A 26,151-nucleotide genomic window follows, 5' to 3' on the forward strand; every position below is an offset into this window, starting at 1 on the left:
CAGGAGAGCAAATCCTGACTGACAACAAGATTAAAGGCAAATCAGAGTAATGCAGGGCATGCACAGCACCAATTAGACTTCCCCCTTTGATTCACAGTCTATCCCCTACTGACAAAAAGCAAAAGCACTACTCGCCACACTTCTAAAAGATGTGAGCTAGTTACAGTAGCTGAAAGCTTAAAAATAAAAAAAAAAAAAAAAAAATGTTTAATGGAGATTTTTATAAAAAACAGTGGAAAAACAAAAAACAAAACACATTGGGCCACGTTATGATCACAGTTACACTCACATGTCCCCAATGATTTTACTGGATATGTTTAAACAGAGGGCAAAATTTAGCCTATATTCTTCTTCTTAAATCCAGATTTTGACTGGCCTCTGTGAGGTCTGAAAGGAAGTGGAAAGGGTGTGTCACAGTTTCACGCTCTATGCTCCGCTAAGGATAGAGTATGCTTTCTGTTAGGCCCAGAGGGCACTATCCGACCCAAGGGGTGCATCAAGGAGGTAAGAGCATGGCGGGCTTTGTAGGTATGCTTCCCCTGACACTGCACAACTCCCCCTCCCCTAGGTTTTCATGGATACCAGGCACCACGTTATAGTCTCTAATACTACAGAATGGAAATCTCCCAGTCATAAGAAGATAGCTGGGATGATGACAAATGACATAACTTGATGGAAATGGAGAAAGTCAAACCCATAAAACATTTAAATAAGGGAAAGGAAGATGATATTATGGAAAAAGAGTGGAGGAACAGAGCCTTGGAAATCACCAGAGGAATCCTCCACATGCTCAACAAGATTAAATTAATCTGAGTACCTGGATGGAGGTGTTGGATCTGTAACCAGGTATAGCTCTTGTCACTTCAAATCTGGCCCCAAATCAGTAATAACCAAACAATACTGTAGTCAGTGTCTGGCTGCTGTTTGTCAGTCTATGAGCATTGTGTTAAATCAGTGCAACTCCTGAGCAGCAGATGAGCAGAGGGTAGGGGGAATCAAAATGTTTTTATAGCATTTAACATTCATATTAGAGATGGAGCCAAACCAGAACCCTGGATCAGACCCCATCTCTTATGCCAACCTTGAACCAGTCTGAATCTGGATCTGATCTAAATCTGAACTTTGCAGTTTAGACTTCTTACTGCAATGGGCATGGGCAGAACACACATCTTGAACTCTGAGGAAGTTCAGACCTGAATTTGAACTCTGTAGCTGAATCTCCTCTTTTAATTTTGTGATTGGTATAAAACAAGAAAAATGTAGAAAATGTCATACTTTTAGAGAATGTCAGGATTTTCCTTAACCCCACATGTAGTGTACTTGCACCATCACCAGTCTATGGTGGGTGGGAGTCCACAGTTGAAATCCTGGCCCCATTAATGTCAATGATAAAACTCCCATAAACATCACCCCAGGCATGCTGGGAGCTATCCCAAGCAGGACCCACAGAACAAAAGAACCCCACATACTTTATATTACTAGTGTGGTAAGTGTCCCTTACCTATAGGCTTATTTTGGGCATTGACCTGATAATAGGGAAATGTTCTTAATTTTTTTTAAATGGTCAGCAGACAATCTTTAAAACAGTGCAGTAAAATTCCCTTATACAACAGAATTGTAAGCGTAAAAACAGCTTTCCATGCAATGCTTAGAAGATGTCTGAACTAGTCTTGCAGGATATCAGCAAAACCCTGTAGCCTTCAGCATCAGTTAACTCTCCTTACTCTTTTTGCTACAGTAATTGAAAAGAGGTCTCCAGGGCAGCAACGATAGTGGATGTCAAAAGGTTAAGGGTACTAATAACTATAAAAAGAAAAGGTGAAGCCTCCAGGTGGTAGAGAGTTATTTATACATAGCATCGCTGAACATAAAAGAACCTGGAGAGGTATTGTTTGGTGCCCACTACTCCATCTACTGTGCTTTGCATGAAGAGCATCAGGAAAAATAATGACTTCTTCAGTATTTAAATGTCAGCATAGAGTAAAGTCAACAATAATAGGCTCAGAGTATATTGCAAATCATTACATATTGTTTCTTTGAACAAACATAATATTATGACACTGCCTCACTCAGATTTAAAAGTACATTTTATAAATACGAACCATACCTCCTTTTGTGGGTTTAATTTTTGCCAACATCTGTGCCTGTAAAATGACCCATGGACATAAATCTGAATACTTGGGCATTTAACTGCACAATCTGTGGTGTAATCAGTTGATTATAGGAGCTAGTACTCAGATTTTCACCGACAACTCAGTAGTGGGTACAGTTTGTGCAGGTAAAAGGGATACCCCACCGTTTTGAAAATTTGGTCCTGAGTCAGTCATACTCTCTTATGCATGCACACCACCAATAAACTTACCCAGTAACTCCCCTAATTGGCAAATCATACTTATGTTGCAGATCAAAACAACTCACATTTGTAATTAGTGTATTAAAGAGAGCTTTCTTTCCCCCATAAATTAAATTATGTGATTTAAAGGGAACACCATCAACTTAAAAGATCACACTTCTGTCTCAATTACTTTTGCTTCTTATTGGTACAAGTAACTTCTAACATTATTGCAAGCCAAAGTGACTGGACAGAAAATTATTTTCCCTCTAATTTTCCGTTTGCTTATTTTCTGCATTGGACAGCTGCTACTCATTGATATGATACCCTCTTAATTGACAATGGTCATGTAGTTTTTCCTGAAGTTACGGCAGTCATGTTAGCATACAAAAAACCCAGATAATAGATAACTTCAGCCACTTTCATTTATAAATACACACAGCTACATTTTAATTTACTCCCACAGTACAACTGCCTTAATCAGACACCAGCTTTCTTATTCCATTTTATTTATATAAAGTAATATCCCATAGTACATTTATGGCCTAGTAATTTATCTAATAGGACTGCTCAGTTTAGCAGAGACTAGAAGTATTGCTGATGAAATGTCTAAAAACAGGCTCCCAGTTAAACAGACCTCCTTGTGTCCCCTGGTCGATAAGTAATGAAAGTCACCATCTGTTCACTGTGTGTGGTTCCCTCTCTCCCAGGTTTTCTAATCATTTTGCAGTTAGCCAAGTTAGTCATGCCATGGCCAGTGAAGGACTCACATATTCATCAACTGACAGCAAAATAAGACTTCTGGAAGAAAAGTAGGTGGCACTTCATAGCACCTTCTCCTGCATACTAAGTGCAATGTTAGCAAAAGGAAACAAGAAATACATCTCCAACCTGTCATAAATGACTAGACCTATGTGTTGTTTAACGGCATCAGTTACATGGCATTACAAAATGGGCTAGAAAATAATTGGCTCGAGAAATATATTTTCTTTTTTGCCAATTTCTTCCCAGCTGGCTTATGTTCAACTTTTTTCTTTCATCAAAGGGAGTACAGTCCAAAGGTCATTTGCAGGCTCTCATAGCTTTGTCTATTGACTACTCTATTGGCTCCTAAAAGGGAAGATCCTTCCAGCTGTAATGTTGCCAAGGATACAAAGTGCCAGCTATGAAGTATGGCTTAGTGTATTCGTTGATTATGAAGCAGAGGCCTTCCAGTTCCTTGAAAATCAATGTGACTAAAGCTGAATGAAATAATTTACTCACCCATCTTAAACCAGAAAGGAAATTGGTTTCATTCAGACTACGAAGGCTGTACACTTCCAAGCTGCCTACTATTCTATCTTTGTTTGTAAACATAAGACAAATTCTTCCCAGATATAATTCCACTAAAATCAGTTGAGTTATATCAGGGTTGAAATTGTTCCAATATTTTAAATTATTCTGACCTCCATAAAATGATGTAATGGTTCATAAATCAAGAAACAATAACAGAAGAGAAAACTGAAGATAATGCGCATAAAAATGAAATGTGATTGTGGTTTTACTAAAGATTTGTACTGAAATTGGGTGAGGAAATATAATAGGTACAACTAGGGACTACTAGTTCCATCATTAACAGGAAATGTACTGAACTGAACTGCCTTATTCACTCAGGGTGCAGATACTTTCATAACAGTAACTCATTTCTCAAGTATGCACCTACCTGCACTCTGATTGGCTGTGGGCAATTATTAGCCAGAGCACAGAGATTTGCATAATAAGGGTATGGGTATTTTTAATTACTTATAGTGATTAAGTAAATTGCACTACTGTGGTTGACCACTAGAAATGTCTGTGTAGACCTTCTGGGTTGATTTCTGACTGGAAATCCTCCAAGGCCCAAGGAGAGCTAACCACAAAGAGCTTCTCCATTTTTTCCATCCCACTTCAATCCCACAAGCCACAATGCCCTGATCTCCTAGCTAGTTTCCACAGTGTCTGGAGACCAACAGGGAAGAATCAAAGCTTCTGCTCCACCCATCCCATTGTCAGATTGCTCCTATTCTGCAATATTTTTCCTGCATTATTCTCTGATAGAAAGATGCTTGCATTATTCAGCTATGTCAGGGATCGGTAACATTTGGCATGTGGACCGCCAGGATAAGCCCTCTGGTGGCCGGGCCGGTTTCTTTACCTGCTGGGTCCACAGGTTCAGCAGATCGCAGCTCCCACTGGCCGCAGTTCGCCGCTCCAGACCAATGGGGGCTGCCGGAAGCAGTGGCCAGCTCATCCCTCAGCCCGTGCCGCTTTCCATAGCCCCCATTGACCTGGAGCGGTGAACCACAGCCAGTGGGAGCCGTGATCGGCCAAACCTGTGGACATGGCAGGTAAACAAACCGACCCAGCCCACCAGGGGGCTTACCCTGGAGGGCCAAACGTTGCTGATTGCTGTTCTATGTAGTGGAACAAGATAATGCTTGTCCAATGCTATTCCAGTATATGCAAGGAGGAAAGTTCCTATCAGATTCAGTCATCTTGTTTCGAAACCAAAAGAAATCCAGAAGTGATCATTAATCTTTGTACAATGGTGTCAGGATATCCTGGAAAGTAAGAATCTTGTCAGATTCACTCATCCAGCATCTGAATCAACATGATACTCAAACTAGAAGTAGGTGATAATCTATATCAGCCAATCTGCACTCACACTCATTATAGGACACTTTGGGACAAACATATATGGCCTCCTGCCAACCACCCACAGCTGTCAGCCTCCTATACCTACACCTCAGGAACCAGACCTGCTCCCATTGAAATTAGGTGCATACAGATTAATCCAAAGACCTTCCACTCTCATCAGTGGAGATTCTCCAGATTTACAATGGTGTAACAGAGAGCAGAATCTGGCCGATTGACACTTCTGCTATTTTATCAGGATCTGGCCCTTACTTACAGGTGGTCAGCAAAATCAAATCAAGATTTACAACTCCCAGATTAGCCCTTGGTACACCTATAAACAGAAGAGTGTATTTAAAGCACATTTTAATGTTAATTTACAGGATGTCTTCCTAATTTCTTAGGTCTCAGAAGTGTTTCCAACTGCCAGCTCCCACTATGGTCATCATGCCAGGATGCAAAATCTAACTGGGGCTTATTTGTTCGATGTTTGTACAACACCTAGCACAATGAGGTTACTCCCGATCTTGATTGGCACTTCCAGGTGCTATTGTAAAACAAAGAACAATAGTAATGCATTCTCTTTGGTGGCCTATCACTATGATGAAAAACAGCATTCATGCTGTCTACAGGATTAAGGTAAGTGACTGTTCCCTTCCCAGTATTCCATAGATGTCCTAAATCTTCTTTTCAAATAATGGACATGTAGTAAGAACCCTGGGATGAGTCCTGCATTCCTTACCTTGACAAAACTTTCATTGAAGTGAATGATAGTTTTAATAACTCCCTAAGGACTAAAGCCAAGATTTAAATAATTAAAGAAATCAAAATCAGTGCCTATAAACAGGCCCCTGCATAAGTGGCCTGATTTTCAAAAGTGCTGTCACCTAACGATTCCCACTGAAGTGCTCAGCTCTTTTGAAAATCAGGCTGCTTATTAAGCTGCTATGTGAGGATTTAGAAGCCTAACTTGTAGGCACAGAATTTTGTAAAGCTTGGCTTTTAGATTATGGCCAGCTGACAATTTTAAAAAGCCATGAAATACTGCGGGAACCTGGGGAGGAGGGCAGGAATTAAGCTAAATTGCTATCAGTCTGCATGCTCCAATGCTGTTCGATGGTGAGTTTGCAAAGTACACAATGGGACATCACACTATGATGGAGTCTAGGACTGGGAAAGAACAACACTTCCCAGGCATATCAAAGGAGGAAAGCAGCAAAAATTTACATTACAAGTGTGCTGAAATGCCCCTAGCCTGCTTACGTGGGGCACTGAGTGCTCAGTCCAAAGCTCTCATTTTTTGTTTTTAAAAACACTCCTGGGTAAAGAATCTGTACACAAAGCTGTTCTCTTAACAGCAACAGGACAGCACCTTTGCTTTCCTTTTTGCAGTTTTGCTTTCAGACAAAAGTGAATGTAAAATAAGTGAGGGAGAACAAGTCCCCTGTGGGAAAACTTGTAGAAATGATCCTGAGAAAAAGCTCTTGTAGTTTCTTCCAAATTCTCTCATTGGAGCTGCAGATGGGATTTGCTCCCCTGCAAAAGTAGTACTGAGTTTGGCTTCCAAACCCCAGTGTCTCTGAATTTGCTCCAGGGCAGTGGCTCATTAATGTGTCTCCTGCAACTCTTTGCAGCACCTGGTATTAAAACACTGTGTGATTTAACTATTAATCAAAGTTATTAGCCACCCAGGATGCTTTTACTATGTTATTGACCAATTAAGTTATCAACCTGCACTAAGTTAACTTATTTGCTGTGAGAATATTTGAGAGAGAGAGAGAGAACTATATTAAATGAAACAATGAATTTACACTACTGTGGCTCTTCTGCGTAATGTTGATTGCTAATTTGGCTCCTGAACTACTGAGGTCTGAGTATCACTGCTCCAGGGCCTTCTGGCCTATGGCCTTAACTGTTTAAGTAAAATCATCCAATAAACTAGCTCTCCATAGGATTTCAGAAATGCCTGTATTTATTCAGTTGGGTAAGAAAAACAGACATTGTTGAGCAGGAGTCCTGCACGGAGGAGGCAGAATCCCTAAATTTGGCCCATCCTGAACAACATATTAGGTATCTCTAGAGAAAAGGGTGAAAGAGAATATATCCTCCCCACTCAGGCTATGGAGCTATTCTGAGTCGGCTACGATAGCCTAATAGCTCATCCTTCCCCAATCTGAAAGTGCTTTGAATCTTGTTGCTTACACACGTTACCCCACCCACTCCCACCCATGCTGTGAATGTGACAGGCAAGGAATCCCTGCAGAGCTGGGCTCTGTTATAAAATGAGGTGCATATCTACTATGTAGCCTTCCTTTTGCCCAAAGCCATCGCCCAAAGTCCATCTCCATCCTGTACGTAGAATAGCCACACCATTTCCAATGCCATAGGGTGCTCCACAGCTGCAGAGGGATGGGCTGCAATTGCCCTGGCTTCATATGCTGCCTTTATTTTAGAAACTTGTTTTCAGCAAATAGAATGTAGCCCACCTTTTCAAAACACCACAGCATCACATTAAATTTCTCTAGCTTTCCACTAAGTAATTGATCAATATTAAAATCTAACCAGACACTTTTATAGCCACTAGCTTTTCATTACTTGCATTTGTTTTATCTTCCGACTTCATTCTAAAAATCCTTTGCCCTTCACACCCATCTTTCGGCTCATGAGACCATTTTGTTAAGCATCTTTTGACGTCTAAACAGAGAGCAACCCTGAAAGCCATTAAGAATGGAACTCTTTTATTGCACATTTATTGTAATTACAGAAACCTTTATAAAAGCAGCTCCTTTTCAAGCTTTGGATGCCAGATCTACCCAATAGGTTGTAATTCCTTCCTGCACTTTGTTAGACTTCATCCATCTGCTAAGTCATATAAACATATACCACCAACATACATGGCCCACATTCCCATAAGTCTCCTGGAGTAACTGGCTGGCAAACAGATTTGTTTTATTGCGATCAGCTTTCTTTTTTCCAACAGATGACCTTGTAAGGGTCTGTGTAATAAACTGTTGTGGGTAGAACACTGACATTTATGTCAGATTTCTGTTCTCTCATTTACACAGTATGTCTTAATGAACTTTAAAGTGATACCAAAAATATCAGTGCGCTTTGGAATCACAGAACGTTAAAGTTGGATCCTCAGCAGAAACAACACGAATGAGGTAAATTCACATAATTTTAAGCAACAGTTTAGCCCTATATGTACAAATGTCCAAGCTACGGTTGCTGAAAGAGGAATAACTTAGAGCTTTAGTGAGGTTGAATTTTCATCTACAATGATATTTTAACACATTTCGATTTTAATAATATGAAGTATTTTTGAGTACTCTGAGGAGAAAGTACAAACTCTGCTCATGACCACTTGCCTTGGCTTTTCTGCTGTAAGTTAGGTCTTTTTCCCAAGCTCATTTATTTTATTTATTTATTTGTACATTTCCTACATTTTAAACTCTGTAAATCCCAGGTACAAGCTAAACACCAATTTTTATTGGAAGTCGCTAGAGAATACGTGATCTGTCTCCATGCAACAATGTACGGTTCAACTATTTTTGTATTAACACAACTGCACATTGTGACATTTGTCCTATTTGTAAATAACATGTTACTTCCATATGATATGATACAATAAATATGCAAAGTCATTCTTGTGACTCTATTTCTGTGTAACTATAAGCCCATGGACCCGATCTTGAAACCCCTAAACAAGGCTAGATTGTGGCTGGGTGTGACATGCAGTAACATCTCCCCACTGCTTAGCAGCTGCAGCTGCCTGAAGCTCAGTCAACAAACTCAGCTTTCCACGAATAGAGGTATGGCTAACTGGAGAGGGAAGGAGTGAGGAAAGAGGCACTCTGCATGGTACAATCCCCTTTCAAAGGCTCACAATTTACAAGGCCACTTGCACAGTGAACTACAACTGTAGGAAGCAACAGCAACTCCTCCTCTCTGGCTTTGACACACCAGAGGAGAGTCTGAACTAATGGCAGGTGGTAAAGGACATCAATGAGAAAAGAAAACGTTCCATCCACCGCTGCCTGTGCTAATGGGAAGGGTGGATATCAGGGTGCCTTTCAATGGCGAGCAGTGCAGCATACCAGCCTCGGCATGATCTGCAGCCCAAACTCCCCGCTGCTCGCTGGCTCTCCGAGGCAGCCCGTTTTCTCCTCTGGACAGGAAGAGCAGGTCCGAAGAATAAACGTGATCATTGGTCCAGAGTCTAATTTTGGACCAGTTTTAAACTGGCATAACTCTATTAACTACAGTGAAGTACACTGGCACAAGTGAGAACAGAATCAGTTCCATTTTTCAATAGACTACAGCGCTCACCATTCAAAAAGAGCACCATTTACCGGGCCGCTTTCCTTGTTTCCTATAATTAGAACAGGATATAACACACTGAACTAAAACAACATGGTGACAGTCATTGTACCAGAAACTAGATTTGATTTTGGGTCAACCATTTTGGAGAAAGTATTTTAATGCTATTACAGCCTTCGTTTAAGGACTGACAGCGAACACTCAAAAGGGGTGCATTTAAAAAAAAATGTAATTTTTATGGAATGTTACACTTAGGGCCTGATCCTGCAAACCATCCACACACAGAACTTCCATTAGCCTCATTACATTGAATCAGCCAGGAAGTTTGCAGCACTTATTATGAAAGCATATAATGATAGATGTTAATCAGTCTGCAAAATTCAATGGACAATTTCTGCTATGGTAATACCACAGAATGAATCTTCCTGTCTTCCCTCAACTAGGGCCCATATGCAGAACTCCTGTTAACTTCAATAAGAATTCAAAATGCAAAACACTTGCAGGATTGAGCCCTTGTTAAAACAAACAAGCAAAATACCCCAACTATTTCATTCATTTCATTTCGTTACTGCAAAAGGCAAAATAGTGCATGCATTACCAGTGTTCATAAGGTGAATAATGCCAAACTGACATCACTGAAAGCTGAAGTACTCAAAACAGATACCTGCACAGCAGATCCTTGACTGGTGTGCTTTGTCATAACTTCGTTTAAGTCGTTATAGCTATGACAATTCACATCATGTAAAGATGGCCCCAGCATAGGTGACAGCAGTACAAATTTAACCAGGCTGCCCTATCAGCAGCATACCAGTATCTCAGTCTTGATCTAGAGCACGGGTCGGCAAAGCAAAGCCAAAGACAGCATGCGAGCCAATTTTTAATGGCACGCTGCTGTCTGCTGCGGACCCCAGCAGACAGCAGCGTGCCACTAAAAATCCTGCCCGGCCCGCTCTTCTCCGCCCTCCCGCCCACCGCTCTCTCCTTGCAGGACAGGCAAGCATCCCCCTTCCCCCCGCCTCTTCCCCCAGTGTGCTGGGTTACTGCCACTCCTTCTCTCCCTCCCTGTGGCCAATCAGCTGACGGCCCTTGCTACAGAGGGGGAGAGGGAAAAGCGGAGCTGCAGCGCACTTGCGCTCTCTGCTCCGGAGACCTTGGGGAAGGGGGGTGGAATCAGGGCATATCCCCTCCAGCCCCCTGCCACTCAGGGCAGGTGGCTGGGAGCACCCCCACGACCCCAGCCCACATGCCCCAGCCCTCTGCCCTCACCCCTGCACCGCCCTCACACACTCCCAAGCCTCTGTCCTTACCCCTGCACCCCCCCACAACGCCAGCCCTGACTCCGGCACCCTACTCACACCCCCCCAGCCCCCTGCCCTGACTCTTGCATCCCCCACATCCTCACCTCCACCCTGAGCACCAAACGGGAGTTCCTGCACACACACGCACACACACACACACACAGTCCCACCTGCACCCCTTGCACCAAATGGGAGCTGCCCAGGTAAGAGCTCCACACCCAAACCTCCTGCCCCAACCCTGAGCCCCCTTCCTCATTCTAGCTCCTGGCCAGACTCTGCACCCCAACCCCCAGCCTGCTCCTTCACCCCCAGCCCTGTACTCAGTGCACTCCCGCCCTCATCTCAGTGCAGAGAGAGGAAGAGAATGGCTAGAACCAGGGAGAAGGTAGGTACCCACTCTATGTGGACAGGGCCGGGACCCCAGACCGGCAGCGGGGCTGAGTGAGCCGTTCAGCCCACTGCTGGTCTGGGGTCCCGGCCGCCGGCACTGCTCAGCCCGCTGCCGGTCTGGGGTTCTGGCTGCCTGCCCCTTGCCAGCCGGGGTCCTGGCCGCAAGACCCGCTCAGCCCGCTGCCGGCCTAGGTGAACGGAACCCCAGGCTGGCAGCGGGTTGAGCGGGCTGGCAGCGTAAGATCAGCATTTTAATTTAATTTTAAATGAAGCTTCTTAAACATTTTGAAGACCTTGTTTACATACGACAATAGTTTAATTATATAATATATAGACTTATAGAGAGAGACCTTCTAAAAAACGTTAAAATGTATTATTGGCATGCAAAACCTTAAATTAAAGTGAATAAATGAAGACTCGGCACACCACTTCTAAAAGGTTGCCGACCCCTGATCTAGAGGGACCACCTAGATGGTGTGCTGGCAATGTAGTGTTCAGTCTCCATGCTGATTCTGTTCTTGGTCTCTCTGCTGACACTATTAACAAGAGCCACCTATAGTAATATTAAGTTTTTGTAATGAGCATGGCTGATCACTAGGAACTAGATAGAACCAACACTTTCCACTGAACAGCAATCATATGGTAACATCTTCTAGTTACTACTGAACTGTGAGAAGATTTGAATTAGCAACACCATGGTGAAAGATTTTGTAACTCATTAAGAACTTCTTACACCATTTAGTTTTCCTTAGCAATTTACATTAATTTTAACATTATATATTTAATAAGTGATTCATCCATTATCTCAGTATAAAACTGTATGCAAAACTCATGAACTTGCAGTAAAATAGAGTGAAGTATTTTATAATTCCAATATCAATACTATTCTGTTGCTGGATCTCATTTTAAGATATAGTATATATAAGAAGTATAACCTTACCATTGTCTTCAATAGAGAAGTAGATGATGTCACTGGTAGAACTATCGCCCTCTTTCAAGACATAGCTGATCTTCATTTCATCAATATCAGCTGATAAATGAAACATGCTAAGTGAATCACCACAGCATTTTACTGCAAAATATAACACTTACCAATAGATTTTGAACTTTAGTATTTTAATTTAGTAAACAATATTTGATAACATTCTCATAAATTACTAATTGTTTTTGAAGAATAATACTTTAACACTGTTCTTTGTCAAACAAAGAAAAAGCCAGTTTTAGAAGATGTATCACTTTAAATTGTATAAACAAGAACTCAAACTCTATTGCAGTAGCATTAGTTCCTACCATGGTCCTTGCTCTGCAGTTCAGCAGTAATTAACCTGATTATTAATTTAAAGCTAAAAAACTAACTTCTGTTTTGTTTTAATCTGTTCTTTAATATAGTATTTAAAAGTTTAAATTAATTGCAAATTCTAGTTTTCAGAAACCCTTCACCCATTATAATGAGAATGACTATGCTACACCTAAATTGTACATTGGGGAATAAAACTTGATCCCCATAGTTTTGTGCTTTAAAAAAAAACAAAATAAAAAAAACCCCAACAACCTGTACCACACAACTATTTCAAATGACTGGGTATCAGATGAAATAGTGTGGAAATTTTAATTAATTTTACTTTATAGTGACTATTTCTGAATTTACTAAAAGTCTGATTCAAAGCTCACTGAAGATCTTTTACTTTTGCTTCTTCACACACAAGAAATAAGTTGACAGTTTCAGTTTTAAGTGAACATTCTTTGTGCATCTTAAAGTACCCATTTCTTCATACCCAACTCAGCAATGCAAATGTCCTGGATCTAATGCTACCCTGCCATACATGGGTGTTAACTCCTGTGGACTTCAATAGCAGTGGTACCTGCTTGCCTCATGGTTGATTTCAGTACTTTTAGTTAAACTGAAATCCTAATTCTTTACAGGTGTGGAACATTTGCAGCTGAATTGTAAACAAATTTTACTACATTAGAGCTTGAAAGATTAACCGAAAGACTTTTAAGTAAAGTGATAATAAAGAACGAAAAATCTGAAATCATACAGATTTTCAACCTAATAGCTTTTTCTTCTTTCTCTAAATCCAGAAACAAAGGTGGCTGCCTTCCCCCTTTTACCTTTGTCCCTACTTTGTTCAGGAATCTACCCATGGGAGCTGGACCAGAGATCTAGGGTCAAAGCACTTCTGGGGCCAAATTAAGACTTGATTCTCCCCCATAAGAGATGAGTAACTCCACATTGCTATCAATGGGAATTACTTATGTCCTGTGACAGAACAATACACACCATCAGTAAATCTCCAGACATTTTCAGCCCATTTTTACAGATGGTGAAACCAAAGCAGAAACGTGGAATGACTTCTCATAACTTACACAGCAAGACAGGAATAGAGGCTAGGGCTACACTTTTCAAAAGTATTTACTTGATTTAGGCTCTGAAGTCCCAGTTTCAAATGTGATTTAGAGTGATTTAGGCACCCCTTTCAAGTCTCATTGAAAGTCAATAGGGCATGTGCTCCTAAATCACATAAAGACAGGTTTCAGAGTAACAGCCGTGTTAGTCTGTATTCGCAAAAAAAAAAGCAGTACTTGCGGCACCTTAGAGACTAACCAATTTAAGCATAAGCTTTCGTGAGCTACAGCTCACTTCATCGGATTCATACTGTGGAAAATACAGATGTTTTTATACACACAGACCATGGTGCCACAAGTACTCCTTTTCTTTTTTTGTAAATCACATAAAGTATGTCTACACAGCCTGTGGAAACAAACCAGCAGCAAGCCTCCCAGCCTGGGTCAACAGATTCGAGTTTGCAGGGTTCATGCTAGTGCTCTAAAAATAGCTGTGTTGACACCACATTGAAGTTGCAGCTCAGGTTCTGAAACCCACCACATCTCTAGGCTTTAGAGCTTGAGCTCCAGCCCAACCTGCAACTTCAAAGTGCTGGCTACACAGCTAGTTTTAGAGCACTAATGTAAGTCCCACAATCCCAAGTCTGTTAACCCAGGCTCACAGCACGGGCTGTGTAGAGAAACACTCAGGTGCTTTTGAAAATATTACCCTGTGCCTCCTGATGCATTGTACCAGGACCTGACCACACGTTAGGGATGTTATCAAGTCTTGCAAGTAAGAAAGAGAACTTTAGGTTAAGTGTTGGCAGGTAAAACAAGCCTTTCAGCTTCCTTTTAAAATGTATTTATTTGTAATTTCAAGGCTACCCATGTACCTTGTAAATGGTTTAAGATCTTTAAGTTTTTGTCATTATTTTTAAAAGACAATCCAGTTTAACCTTAAATTACCTCACAGGTGAGCAAGTGAATTGTCTAAGGTATATTCCTGGATCTAAAGGCTGTAAATGAATAAATCCATTATCACCAACCTTGTGTAAATGTGTAAATGCTCTCATTTCCAAGGCCAATATTCATGATGAATCCATGGTCTGGGCTATCTGTGATTTTGTACTTCAGCAGTTTGTGTGGGCTGTCTCGGTCTTCTGCCTTCAGTGACTTGCTGGTGATCAAGAAGCCCAAGTGTCCAGTCGGAAGGTTTCTCAGAGTCGGGGCACCTTTGTTCACCACTAACTGTGGCACCCCATTGTCCTGGGGATTGATCTGGATCTTCAACGTCTGGGGTTGATGAGTCTCCAGAATGGTGTCAGGGAAAATGTAAAAGTCTGTGTGGGTCCCGTCAGTCATAGTGAACGAGAAGCTATCCTGGCTTGTTTCTGTACCATCATGTCTATAGCTGATCAGATTCTCATTCAAATCTAATTTGGTGAAGCTGGTCACAGGATAGCTGCTGTTATATAAAATCCAGCCATGGACAGGGACCTGGGTAACCGTGAAACGGAGCAAATGGTCAGGGGTGTCCTGATCTTCCACAGTCAACTCAAAGGGGGTAATCAGTTTGGTCTTCCCTTCCTCTACTACAAGGTCATGGATAGTCAGAATTGGCTTTTTATTGTCCACGTCTGTAATGGAGACTCTGAAGGTGCGGAAGACCGGATTATAGCCATCTGTCACTTCAAACTCGAAGCTGTCCATGTTCACCTCATCCTCTGCAGTGTGGATGTAGTAAATCTTATTGCCAGCTAGCTGGAGCTGAGAGAAGGAAGCAACAGGCACCCCAGGACTGTCTGAGCTCTCTAAGTGCCCTCGGCTAGGGGCCCGGGTGATGCCAAAGCGCAGGTTCTCATCAGGGCTGTTAATGTCACTAGTGCTGAGCAGGTCAGTTGTGAGCGTCACCTTCCCACCCTCTTTCAGAGTTACTCCTTTGTTAATCACCTCAGGAAAGACTATGTCAATGCCGCTGATGGTAATATAAAAGTATCTGTCTATCAAGGGGTTAATGCCATCAGTGACATCAAATTTAACCAGGTCACGGACCCCTTGTTGGCCAGTATGAGTATAACGGATAAAACCATGGTCTATATCATCCTGGGTGAAGTTCATGCCCACTGTAATATTGCCTAATGGCTCCCCGCGTCTGCTCACATGCTGCAGAAGACCCTGCCTGGGTGCCAAGCGGATGATGTAGGTGAGGTTCCTGTCTTCTGAATCTATGTCTGTGGCTTTAAGGTCTCTGTTCGTGATGACCTTAGACCCACCAATCTCTATCTCCAGCCCATCATTAATAGTCATCCGAGGGGTCTCATCATCCATAAGGATCACCATGATCAGCACTTTCTGTTCCACTGTGTGCTGGCCATCACTTAGCTGGACTTTGAAGCTGTCCTCTTTAATTTCGGAGTCATCATGCTCATAGACAATGCTGGAGGCCTCCTGGATCTCCTCCATTGTGAAGTTGCGGATAGGTATGGCACCAGTTGCCAGCTGCTGCACAATTTGCCCATGCTTGGGGGGAACACTGATGAAGAAGTGCAGGTGGTCTGGGGGAAGATCAGCATCAGAGCCATTGAGGATGGGCGTGTCAATAACCAGACTCATCCCCTCCAGCACCACAAACTCACGCACAGACAGCTCAGGCTTTTCATCATTGGTAGGGATGATGATAATGGGGAAGAAGTGGTGTGGGGAGACGTTGACGCCATCAGAGCAGCAGAAAGTGAATCTGTCCTCTAAGGGCTCCACCCCCTTGTGGATGCTCTGAACATAGCTGATATGTCCCAGGTGAACATCTTTGATGGAGAAGGTGCTAATGGCAGTGCCAGCCCTAGACTTTTCAGACCCCGGGGCTGGAGAGATGTTCTCCAGGTATCCAGAAGTGGACTGAACAGTGATGGTGCACAAAATGTCATCTATGGGAGTATCCACATCCTCCACATCCAGTTGCTGCTGGGCCAGGGCTTTCTTTCCTCCCTCTGAGACAATGAACAGCTCGGGCCCCACAATCACTTTAGGTGCAATGCTGTCCACAGGCAGCACAGTCACAGACACACATACCCCTTGCACCGTGCTGCCTCCCACCACCCACTCATGGGAGAGGTCAGAGATGGTCAGATTGAAAGAGTCATATCTCTTCTTCAGGCCAATCTCTCCACCAGTGTGAGCATAGACTATTGTCCCACTGATAAGGTCTTGCTGGGTGAATCTCTCCATGGGCACCCGATTTACCAGAATGTCACCCAGCTTGGGCGGATCCTTCACAAAGAAAGTCAGTGCCAGATCATCAGTATCTTCATCTGTGCCCTGGAGAAGGGAAGTAGTGATCTCAGTGACACCATTTTCTAGCACGTCAATAGAGGGTCCCAGCAGCCCATTACCACCAGGTAGAGTGATGCTAGGCCTTTCATCGTCCACTGGCTGCACAGTGATCCTAACAGTGATTGGCACATGGTGGATGCCATCACTCACTTCCAGTTGATAGAAGTCATTGGTGGACTCATCACCACTGTGCTGGTAGGATATACGCCCACTGGCAATATCATCTAGCAGGAAAGATTCCCCCTGGACCATCAGCCCCTCCAGGTAGCGCAGGTGGCCATGCTGGGGTGCCTGGTTTAAGATGAAGACAATTTGGTCTGTGTCCGTGTCCTGGTCAGTGGCATCCAACTGACTGGTGGTGAGAAGGAAGCTGCTCCCCTCGAGCACAGTGAAGCCCATGTTGGTGATCTGGGGTGGCTGGTTGTCCACTGGCTGCAGGAAGATTGTGAAGGTCCCTGGCATAGAGTTGCTTGCTGAGTCCTCTACACTGTAGTTAAATTGTACCACCCTTGGGGTGATACCCAGCTCCTGGTCAGGAGGCCGGTATGCCACCTTCTGATGGTTGACCTGGGCTTGGGTGAACTGAGTAATGGACACCAGAGGGTTGTCAGCCAGCACGATCTCTCCAGCCAGCAGAGGGTGGTTCTCATCTATGTCAGTTGGGGGTGTAAGCAGGGTGTATTTCAACTCGCTGTCATCTGTGTCCAGGTCAGTGTAGCACAGATAGCGCTTTCTGAATTGGGTCACCTGGTACTCCAAGACTGCCATCTGGAGGCTAGTGCCTGGGTATAGCTGTGGGGGCAAATTGTCTACTGGTTGCACTTTGACGGTGAATATTTGCTCCCCAGACTGGTTAGGGGGCTCATTGTCATCCTGGAGGCGGAACACAAACTGGTCTATCACAGGACTGGTGCTATGGGGTCCTGTGTGCCTGTAGAACAGCCTTCCATCCAGGATGTCCTGCTGCAGCCATTCACTCACCACCTTCTCATACACACCCTCACTTTCCACAAAGTGCCATGAGGAGGCCTCCTCCATGTCCTCTTCCCTCTCATAGGATGGTGGTGTCTCTGCCTGGCACAGGAGAAGCTCACCCAGGCAGTGGGAGTGTGAGGCGTGGGCAGACTCCTCAGGGTCCTTCTGAAGTATAAAGCGAATTGTCGACTCTTCAGAATCAATGTCAGTGGCGCTGAGAACGAAGGGTGAGATCTGGACAGCCTGGCGCTCTCTCAGCACCAGCCCAGTGTTGGCGTTGAGCAGGGGTGGCTGGTCATCAACAGGGGCGATGATGATGGGGAAAAGAAACTCCACCTGGTGCTGCCCGTCCTCCATGAGGAACACGGTGTTGTCACTGTAGCTGTGCTCACTGCCATCGTGCTGGTAAACTACCTGCCCAGCCTCCAGCTCGGCTGCTGTGAAGTACTCGCGGCCGGGTGGCGCGCCCAGTACCCTGAGCTCGCCATGTCGCAGGCCCCGTGTCACCCAGACCTTCACCTCGCTCAAGTTGTCCTCATCGCTTATCTCCAGAGTGCCAGACAGAGGCCTCGACTGCCCCTCAAAGAGCATGAGCTGGGGGCCAGCGGCTTGGCTGAAGGTAGCCACTGGGGCTAGCGTGTTCATGGGCTTCACCACCACCATGAAGGCAAAGGGCTGGGAAGAGGCGCCCTCAGGGTCCAGCACCTTCATTTCCATCTGGAAGATGCGCTCCTGGTCCGAGTCCACAGTGGGCGGCTGGTAGGCGATCTTCAGCTCCCTCAGCTCCCGCTGGGTGAAGGAGGTGAGGGGCCGGCCGGGCTCGTCGGTGCTGAGCAGGTAGCCCCGCAGCCGGAGATTCTCGCCTTCCCGCCCGCCGGGGCTGGGGCTGGGGCTGGGCCAGGGCGCGGTGAGGCTGAAGAGCAGCAGGTCCGGGGGGCTCTCCAGGTCCTCGGCCGCCAGCATGTCGGGGGTGAGGGCGGTGAGCACGAACTGACCCACCTCGGCCACCAGCAGCGCCGCGAAGCCCAGGGAGGGGGCCGTGTTGGCCGCGCCGCCCCGCAGCCGCACCGCCACCTGGAAGTACTCCGGCTCCGCGCCGGCCAGCAGCTCCACCCGCATGGGGATGGCGTCGCGGCGGGACCAGGGCTCGGCCGCCGTGTGCTGGTAGCGGATCCCCGCCCGCAGGAAGCGGCCGCACTCGCTGCTGTAGCCGGGGGGCAGCGGGCGCCCGTCGGAGTCCACCAGGCGCCCGTGGGCGGGCAAGGGGGCGCCGCCGTCGGACGGGGGCCGCGCGGTGAGGCGGCAGCGACCCTCGGGGAAGCCCAGCACGCTGGCGTCCAGGGGCGGGCTGAGCCCCAGCCGCGACTCCACCTCCAGCGGCAGGTGGCGGCGGAGCAGGCGCGGCGGCCGGGCCAGCACCTCCACCGGCAGCGCCAGGGGCAGGAGGCGCGGGCGGCGGGGCGAGCCCGAGCGCAGCTGGAGGCGCAGGCGGTAGCGGCCGGGGCGGGGGGCGCCGTAGTGGGTGTAGGTGACCTGGCCGGGGCCGAAGCGGCAGGGGAAGCGCCTGGGGGAGAGGGCGCCGGGGCGGGGCGGGCCCGGCTCTTCGCTCTCCAGCGCCGTCAGCTCGCACGTCTCCCCCGGCGGCACGCGGATCGCCAGGTCCCGCGCCGGGTCTAGCGCCACGGAGCGGCCGCAGGGCACCCGCAGCCCCCTGCCGGCCACCAGCAGCCCTCCGCCACCGAGTCCCGGGGGCAGGAGGAGAGGAAGCGGGTCCGGGTCCTGCTGCGCTTCTCGCCGCGCCGCCAGGCTGCACAGCAGCAGCCCGGCTAGCAGCACCAGGCAGTGATCACTAGCCATCGCCCCCTTTAGCCGGGGTGTCCTGCTCTGGGAGCCCGGCTGCTGCTGCACCGGCTGGGGCGGCTCCGCGGCAAGGTGCACTGGCCGCCTCCTCTTCTAGCAGCGGTGCGCTCTGTTCTGCCCCAGCCGGCTGCAGGTACGAAAGAGAAGCGGGCGGCAGCTCCTAGCACCGCCCCGGCGCAGCCTGACACAGCTCACCCGGGGACCCAGCGCCAGCCCTACAGCCTAGAGGAGAAAGCAGCTCCTGCACAAACTAACCCAGCCCGCAGGAGACAGGAACCCTCCTGCTGGGCTCTGATTTTCCACTACAGGGACTCACTCGTCTCTTCTGGGACTGCAGTGACTTCAAGTGACTGGGGCTCTAGTCCCACCACAAATGGCTCTAGGTTAGTGTGTACCCCCCTAGGGCACAAAGACTTCAGTTTATTCTCTGATATACTAATCTCTCACCTCACATAAGATGGTTTGTTGTGAACTACAGCTTCCCCATGCTTCCTTGGATCAGCTTTCAGAGCCAGACTCTGCACTCTGTTTAAACGCAATGTCTCTACCTTTACACAGGTGTCATTAAGAGCAGCATAGGGCTTTTCATCTCATCTCCTTCAATCAACTAACTATGTAACTGTACTATGATACAACTAATACTAAGCTCTTACATAAGAACCACAGCTGAAAATAATTAAGCTTGCTAAGTGCTGTCCAAATTGGGGAGAGTGACACTGGACCTGCTTCAAATCCCTTATTACCATAAACATCTTTCTCTGACTCTCCAACAGTGTTTAAGGAACAGGAGGGCATTCCAGACAGTTAAAAAAAAAAAAAAACACACCTGGTACTATCAATGCCTTTCCATACAGCATGCTATACATCTGGAGAAAACATACTTGCCCCTTTCCTAGTTTAGTGTCAAGTTCCATGGTGTGTATATTAAGAAGTGAAGTTTTGAGCCTACTTTGGAAAATTTCTGTTGCCGTTGAGTCACTATCTCGTTCTGCTAAACAAACACTAGCAAATCCACATGAGACAAGGCTGAGATTTTCAAACTATGGCATTAGGGAGGGAAGAGGAAGGCTTGAAAAACCAATTTACTGAATGGCTACTCTTACAGAGACAAGAAGGATCTTACCCAAACATATGCAACCATCATGACAAACTACTGTAACGGCCTTTTCTGTAAATATTGGTACGCAAATTACATTCATCGTAGTCTTTTTTTAAAATAACAAAAATCAAAAGCAAACATGCATTTAGTGATCACTAAAGTTATCACAACATTATGTGCTCAGTTTTTCTTAATTATTAAAATGGAAAGAATTGTAAAATCATATTTATGTTTTATGCTTTATTCTGTTCTACTGTTTGCAGTTTGGATAGTGAAAATAGCCTGGCCAGTGTTACATTTTCAGTAAGTTTCTTGTTAATTTCACTTTCCATCTTCATGTACCAGCTCAATGCTAGGATTGCCTACAGGGAAAATGAATGTTTATTTAAATCAATTTCCATTGGAATAAAACACAGTCTTCATTTTTTTAAAAGCACATTTTTAACAAGGTTTTTGACTAGATTTATCCTAATACTATTCTGTTAAGGGGACAAGAGTATAAAATACTTTTATCATTATATTTTATTTACTTTCTGTAATATCCTCTTAAGAGCTTGAAGAAAAAATACTAAAAATATTAACCCAGTTTATTTTCTTTAATGTTTGCCCTGCTACTGCTTCCATTTAAATCAATTGGTCTTTTGCCATGGACTACAATGAGACCAAGATTAGTCCCTATAAGTCTTTGTGTTTTAAAAAAAAAATTTTGGTCTAATTTGTGGTTTTTGCAGCAGAAAAGCTTTCAAAAAACTTCTAGTTTGTTCGTGTAGAAGCAGTAGGGAGCACACTGGGAGACCAGATACTACTTTTATCCAGAGCTTTATACAATTTACTGCTTCTGTTAGTTTTTAAATTTGCCAATGGTGATGTAAAGAGTAAAAACTTTTCCTCTCAGATATAGCATTTTAAGGTACAGTAGGATAAGCTATAGTTCTACACACTCCTTGGAGTGTTCTTTGGAGTTAAGACTTCAAGATTAAAGCATGGTTGGGAGCAATCAACTTTTATTGGGATTTGCTTTTCAGTGACTTAAAGCTGTACATTGTACATCAATATATGCATAAAATTATTTGGAGAGAGACAAGGTGGGTGTGGTGATATTTTATGGGACCAAATTCTGTTGGTGAGAGAGAGCAGCTTTGGAGTTTACACCCGAAGAAGATTATTTGTAATAACGATTGTATTAAGAATGCTATCCAAAATGAAGGCCAGATCCTGCTCACCGTCCTCACACAAGTAGTTTCACTGAATAAGGTGCTTGAATAAGGTGAGCAGGGCTTGGCTATTATGTTGTCTACTATTCATCATATAAGCAGCGTTCCACGTAATATGTATTGTGTGATCAGGGAATGTGCAGAATATATATTAGTCAAGCATTAGGAAAAAAGTATATAAAGGGCCTGTCACCACTGTGTTGCTCCAGTTGTACACCTGTGTAACTGACTGAAAAACAGGTGTACCATAGTGGTGAATCAACCCCTATATTTTCTTGAATACCTATCTAGCATCTATATTCTACACATTCCCTGATTAGGATCTTTTTTTTTTCTTTATGTTCTTCACAATTTTTGTTTCTTTATGTTCTCAGATGGAATTAAACAATAAAAAAAAAAACCCTTAGAGCAGCTCAAGATACAGGGTCAGATCCACAGCTGGTGTAAGTCAGTGTAGCTCCATTGACTTTAGTGAAGGGTCTGGCCCATCATTTCTAAGGAAGGATGAAGTAAGAGTAACACCTGTTTTGAGAGTTTAGTAAATGATAAAACATGTCAGAGGAAAATAAGATACTGACACAGTGTTCCAAATCTTCCCATGGAGAGTTAAACTAGCCGTGGGTGGTGGTAAGAAGTTCTTTGCAAGCTAAGCAGGAAAAATGAAAGTATTTGCCAGTCTTCTCTGATGTGAATCAATTATGTTGTTTTCTTATGACTCTAGTACATTTTGCTTTTTGTTGTGAAAGCACTGCTGCACAGAAATAACTTCTAGGAGGTGGCTAGGTAGAGTAATCCATTGTGATGACTCTGATGTACTACTGGGCTGACATTTCACAACAGACTACCATGGCAATTACAAACTGCAGCCCAAGTGAGCAGAAAGGTCTTTAACAAAAGCTGATTTCTGGTAATGGACCGTGTTGTCACACTGCGATTCTTTTTCACAGTCACCTTGATGAACAGGCATCAAGCTGATCGCCAGAAAGATCTCTGAATGTACAGAGCGTTATTTGTTGCACAAGTAGGTATGACCCTCTTAACACTGAAACTGAGGAAAGGTCTTTCAATAGAGGTAGCTATTTTGTAGCACTACAAAATTCCAGATTATAAACCAAATGCTACACAGGTGTCAAACTGAATGGACACTGGAATGTCCAAAGATACATCTTCTTACCTATTTTAGGAGGTGTTGAAGTACTCTCAACTGACATTCATCAAAAGGTCTGGTTGTCTGAGTAGCGCATTGAAGTGGTGCTTCCATATTAGCCTTGGTTCATGTCTTCTGAATCAGGATAATACTCAGCTTCCAGGCCCATTCAAGCTTTTCATAGATCAAATCCCTCTTTATACAAAATGTAATGAAGAGGTTTGTTGGATGAAGCTCTGCTGCAGTATTTGTGTTTTAGGGAGGGAGGCTTTATTAATGGATATCCAGAATAGAAAAAGTACCAAGCAGTCTGAAAAATAAAAAAGGTAGAAGAGGCATGTAATAAATGATATTTCTAAATTTAAGTGTAAATATGGAACTATTTTCTTTTGCAGATTTTTTTAGCTAAAAAAAATGAAATCCCCTTCTTTTGGGAGTGGTAGTATGAGCTGATCTTGGTGCATAGATATTATGACATGAGACATTCCTAAACTAGGCAAATAGATCTCAATGCAGGGTAGCAGCTTCAACCATTGCTTTATGAGGATGCACACACTGGACATGTTTTCACTTGAGATATCTTTCACAGCAACTAGGACAAAATCAACATAGCCCCCATAAGACAATAGGCAAATTCTGCCCGAGGATGTGCAGGGGGGGCTCGTATTAACTTAGTTGGGAACCACACATAGCCATTTGAGAGCATAATTTGTCCTTTTTGCTAATGATATTAGGACAAGATGAAAAAATTTATCCTGGTTTCCAAAGCCTGGTTCCTCTGATTGTAATATCATAGGCACAAATGAGATTTCAAACTCTAATGCCTACACAGCAAAGAAAAAACTGAGCCCGGAAGGCCACACTGCAATGAGCCAGCCTGAGCCCTGTGAGCCCAAGTCAGTTGGCATGAGCCAGCCATAGGTTTTTCTTTGCTGTGTAGACATATCCAGAAATTCCATCCACAGGGCGGGCCTCAAGGTAAGTGATAAGCATGCAGCTGTCAGGGCCTTGCTTTGTTAGCATTCTCTTTCCCACACTGAGTAGAGGAGGTTGTTGATGCATGCTATTTGAGTGGTCTCAACTAACATTGACCCTTTGACCACCACCAACTTGAAAAAATGAACTGCAGTAGCTCAGTCTCCATTTTAAGTGCTAAAATCCTCCATTCCCCACCTTCCTTGCTGATGAAAATCTTTGACTTGTCCCCACAATTACAATGCATCCTAACCTTCTTTCCCTAATTGCAAAGTCTCCCATGCAAACCCCCCACCCAGCTTTCAAACTGACACACCTAGATGTACTATACAGGTTATAGATGTTTGCCAGAGCCCCAGCAAACTTTAGCTCTCATAGGGTTTGCAAATTCCTAGTACTAACCCTGCTCCTACATCAGGACATTTGGAAGTGTTTTTAAAAATTGAATTCTCAATTCTGAAACAAAAAGAGATACACATTAGACAAACCACTTTTTTTTGTTTTTAAAAGGAGTGTTAAGGAAAAGTTAGCACATGTGACTCCATTTTGGTTTGGGGCCCACCATTGTCTAAAAGCAAGCACATCATGCACCAGGAGGAGTGTTCCTTAGATACTGCATTCCTGTGAAAATCCTCCTCCTTGTCTCCAGCCTGCCTTGACTCCTGGTATCTGTTCTTTGTCAGTCCCTAAACTCCCTATCTCCTGGACTTTGATGTGAGGCCTCCCATCCTGATAATAAAAGTTACTGATGCATGGCTGTAGGACCATGCTGTGTAATTAACATACTAGTTTAGCACGAGGAATGCACCAAGCAGGGATAGGTGGTAGATAAGAAAAGGGTTTGTTTATTGGCTAAGGTTTCCAATGCACGAGGGCAAGATGCTTTGCTAAAAAGTATATAACCTTTGTATAATCTGTATTCGGGGTCCCCTCCTGGCTAGCAGGGGGGCACCACGCTCGAGCGTAATAAACTTGGTGTTTTTTGGGAACGCGGCAGTTGTGGACTTTGTTTATGTGCCTCAGCCTAGATTCGAACTGTGCGTGTCCTACCAGGTGTAATTCGCAACAGGAGTACATTGTGTACATCTGAAACGTGACCACAAATTATGCATGGTTACCTGACTGAGATACATAAAATTTTTGATAAACTGTTAGTCTTTAACTGACTAAGACCCCATCCTGCAAAGACTTACATTTAACTTTACACCTTGTGGGTAGCTCTATTCTGTTCACTGGGATTACACACAGTGCACATGTCTTTATAGAATTAGGGCCTAAGTTTGTAGAACAGTTTCAGTGCTATGCACATTGTATCCATTAGAGTTGAGGATTATATGGTTTTCTTAAAAGAGGGGACCTGAGCAATAATCATGAAAATAATGCACTTTTTCTAGCTTTATCTGAGGAGATCAAACATTTCACCTAGCACCCCTTTAAAGTAGATAATGAAAGCACTGTCCCCTTTTTAAAGACAGGGAAACTTGGACACAAAGGAGCAAAGTAACACGCACAGAATCATACATCAGATGAGAGCTTGTGGACTAGAACTCAGGTTTCCTTATGTACAGGCCTGTGCTCTAGATACCACAGTTTCACATGCAAGGGCCATATCATTAGAAATATGGATGTCAAAATCCCTCCCCCCCAGAAGTCTTCTTCCAGTGTAGCATCAATAAGTCAAAGAAAGTCACCAAACTGGCTGCAGCAATGACACACATGAAGGAGTTAAGAGGGCATTTTAATATTTAACAACTATAACTGATCTTTAATTTATGACAAGCAATGTACTTAAAATTGTCTGCATATCCAGTATAGAGTATGTTTATGTGATGATATTTCAGATCCTTAGAGTGCTAAATTTATTGCTGGATCAAGCAGGTACAATTCCATTAAGTTGCAAAGGGTACACATGCTAGCTTTCAATTTGGCTCAGGGTTTTGGCCTGTAATCTTCAGTGTGTGAGCAACATTATGCGCATGTCCTTTCAGCAAAAGGAAAAACAAATGCCTAGTACACTTGTTTGTATTGCATGATGTTAGGGCATATTGTATCATGTGATTTATCTAACTGGATATGAACGAATGAGAAAAGGTAATGTAAAACAGAGGTTGTGTGTCATAGGTTGGGCACCTACATGCAGAAGGCTTGCCACCCATGTAGCTTGATGAGAAGGTGAGCATCCGAGATTAGGCTGCTGGAGATCTGCAGGATATGATTCAGTTTGTATAGAA

General features: G+C 44.2%; 1 protein-coding gene across 1 annotated transcript in view; it reads right to left on the bottom strand.

Annotated features, from left to right (window-relative positions):
* Positions 1-19,599, bottom strand: part of FREM3 (FRAS1 related extracellular matrix 3) — a 115,333-nt gene extending 95,734 nt beyond the window's left edge. Inside the window, 2 exon segments of the mRNA XM_073341227.1 lie at positions 11,933-12,022; positions 14,367-19,599. Coding sequence (XP_073197328.1) covers positions 11,933-12,022; positions 14,367-19,482 — 5,206 coding nt within the window. The 5' untranslated portion in view covers positions 19,483-19,599.
* Between the last annotated feature and the right edge of the window lie 6,552 nt (positions 19,600-26,151).

This window comes from Lepidochelys kempii, chromosome 4 (genome assembly GCF_965140265.1).
Source record: "Lepidochelys kempii isolate rLepKem1 chromosome 4, rLepKem1.hap2, whole genome shotgun sequence".
Lineage (NCBI taxonomy): Eukaryota > Metazoa > Chordata > Testudines > Cheloniidae > Lepidochelys > Lepidochelys kempii.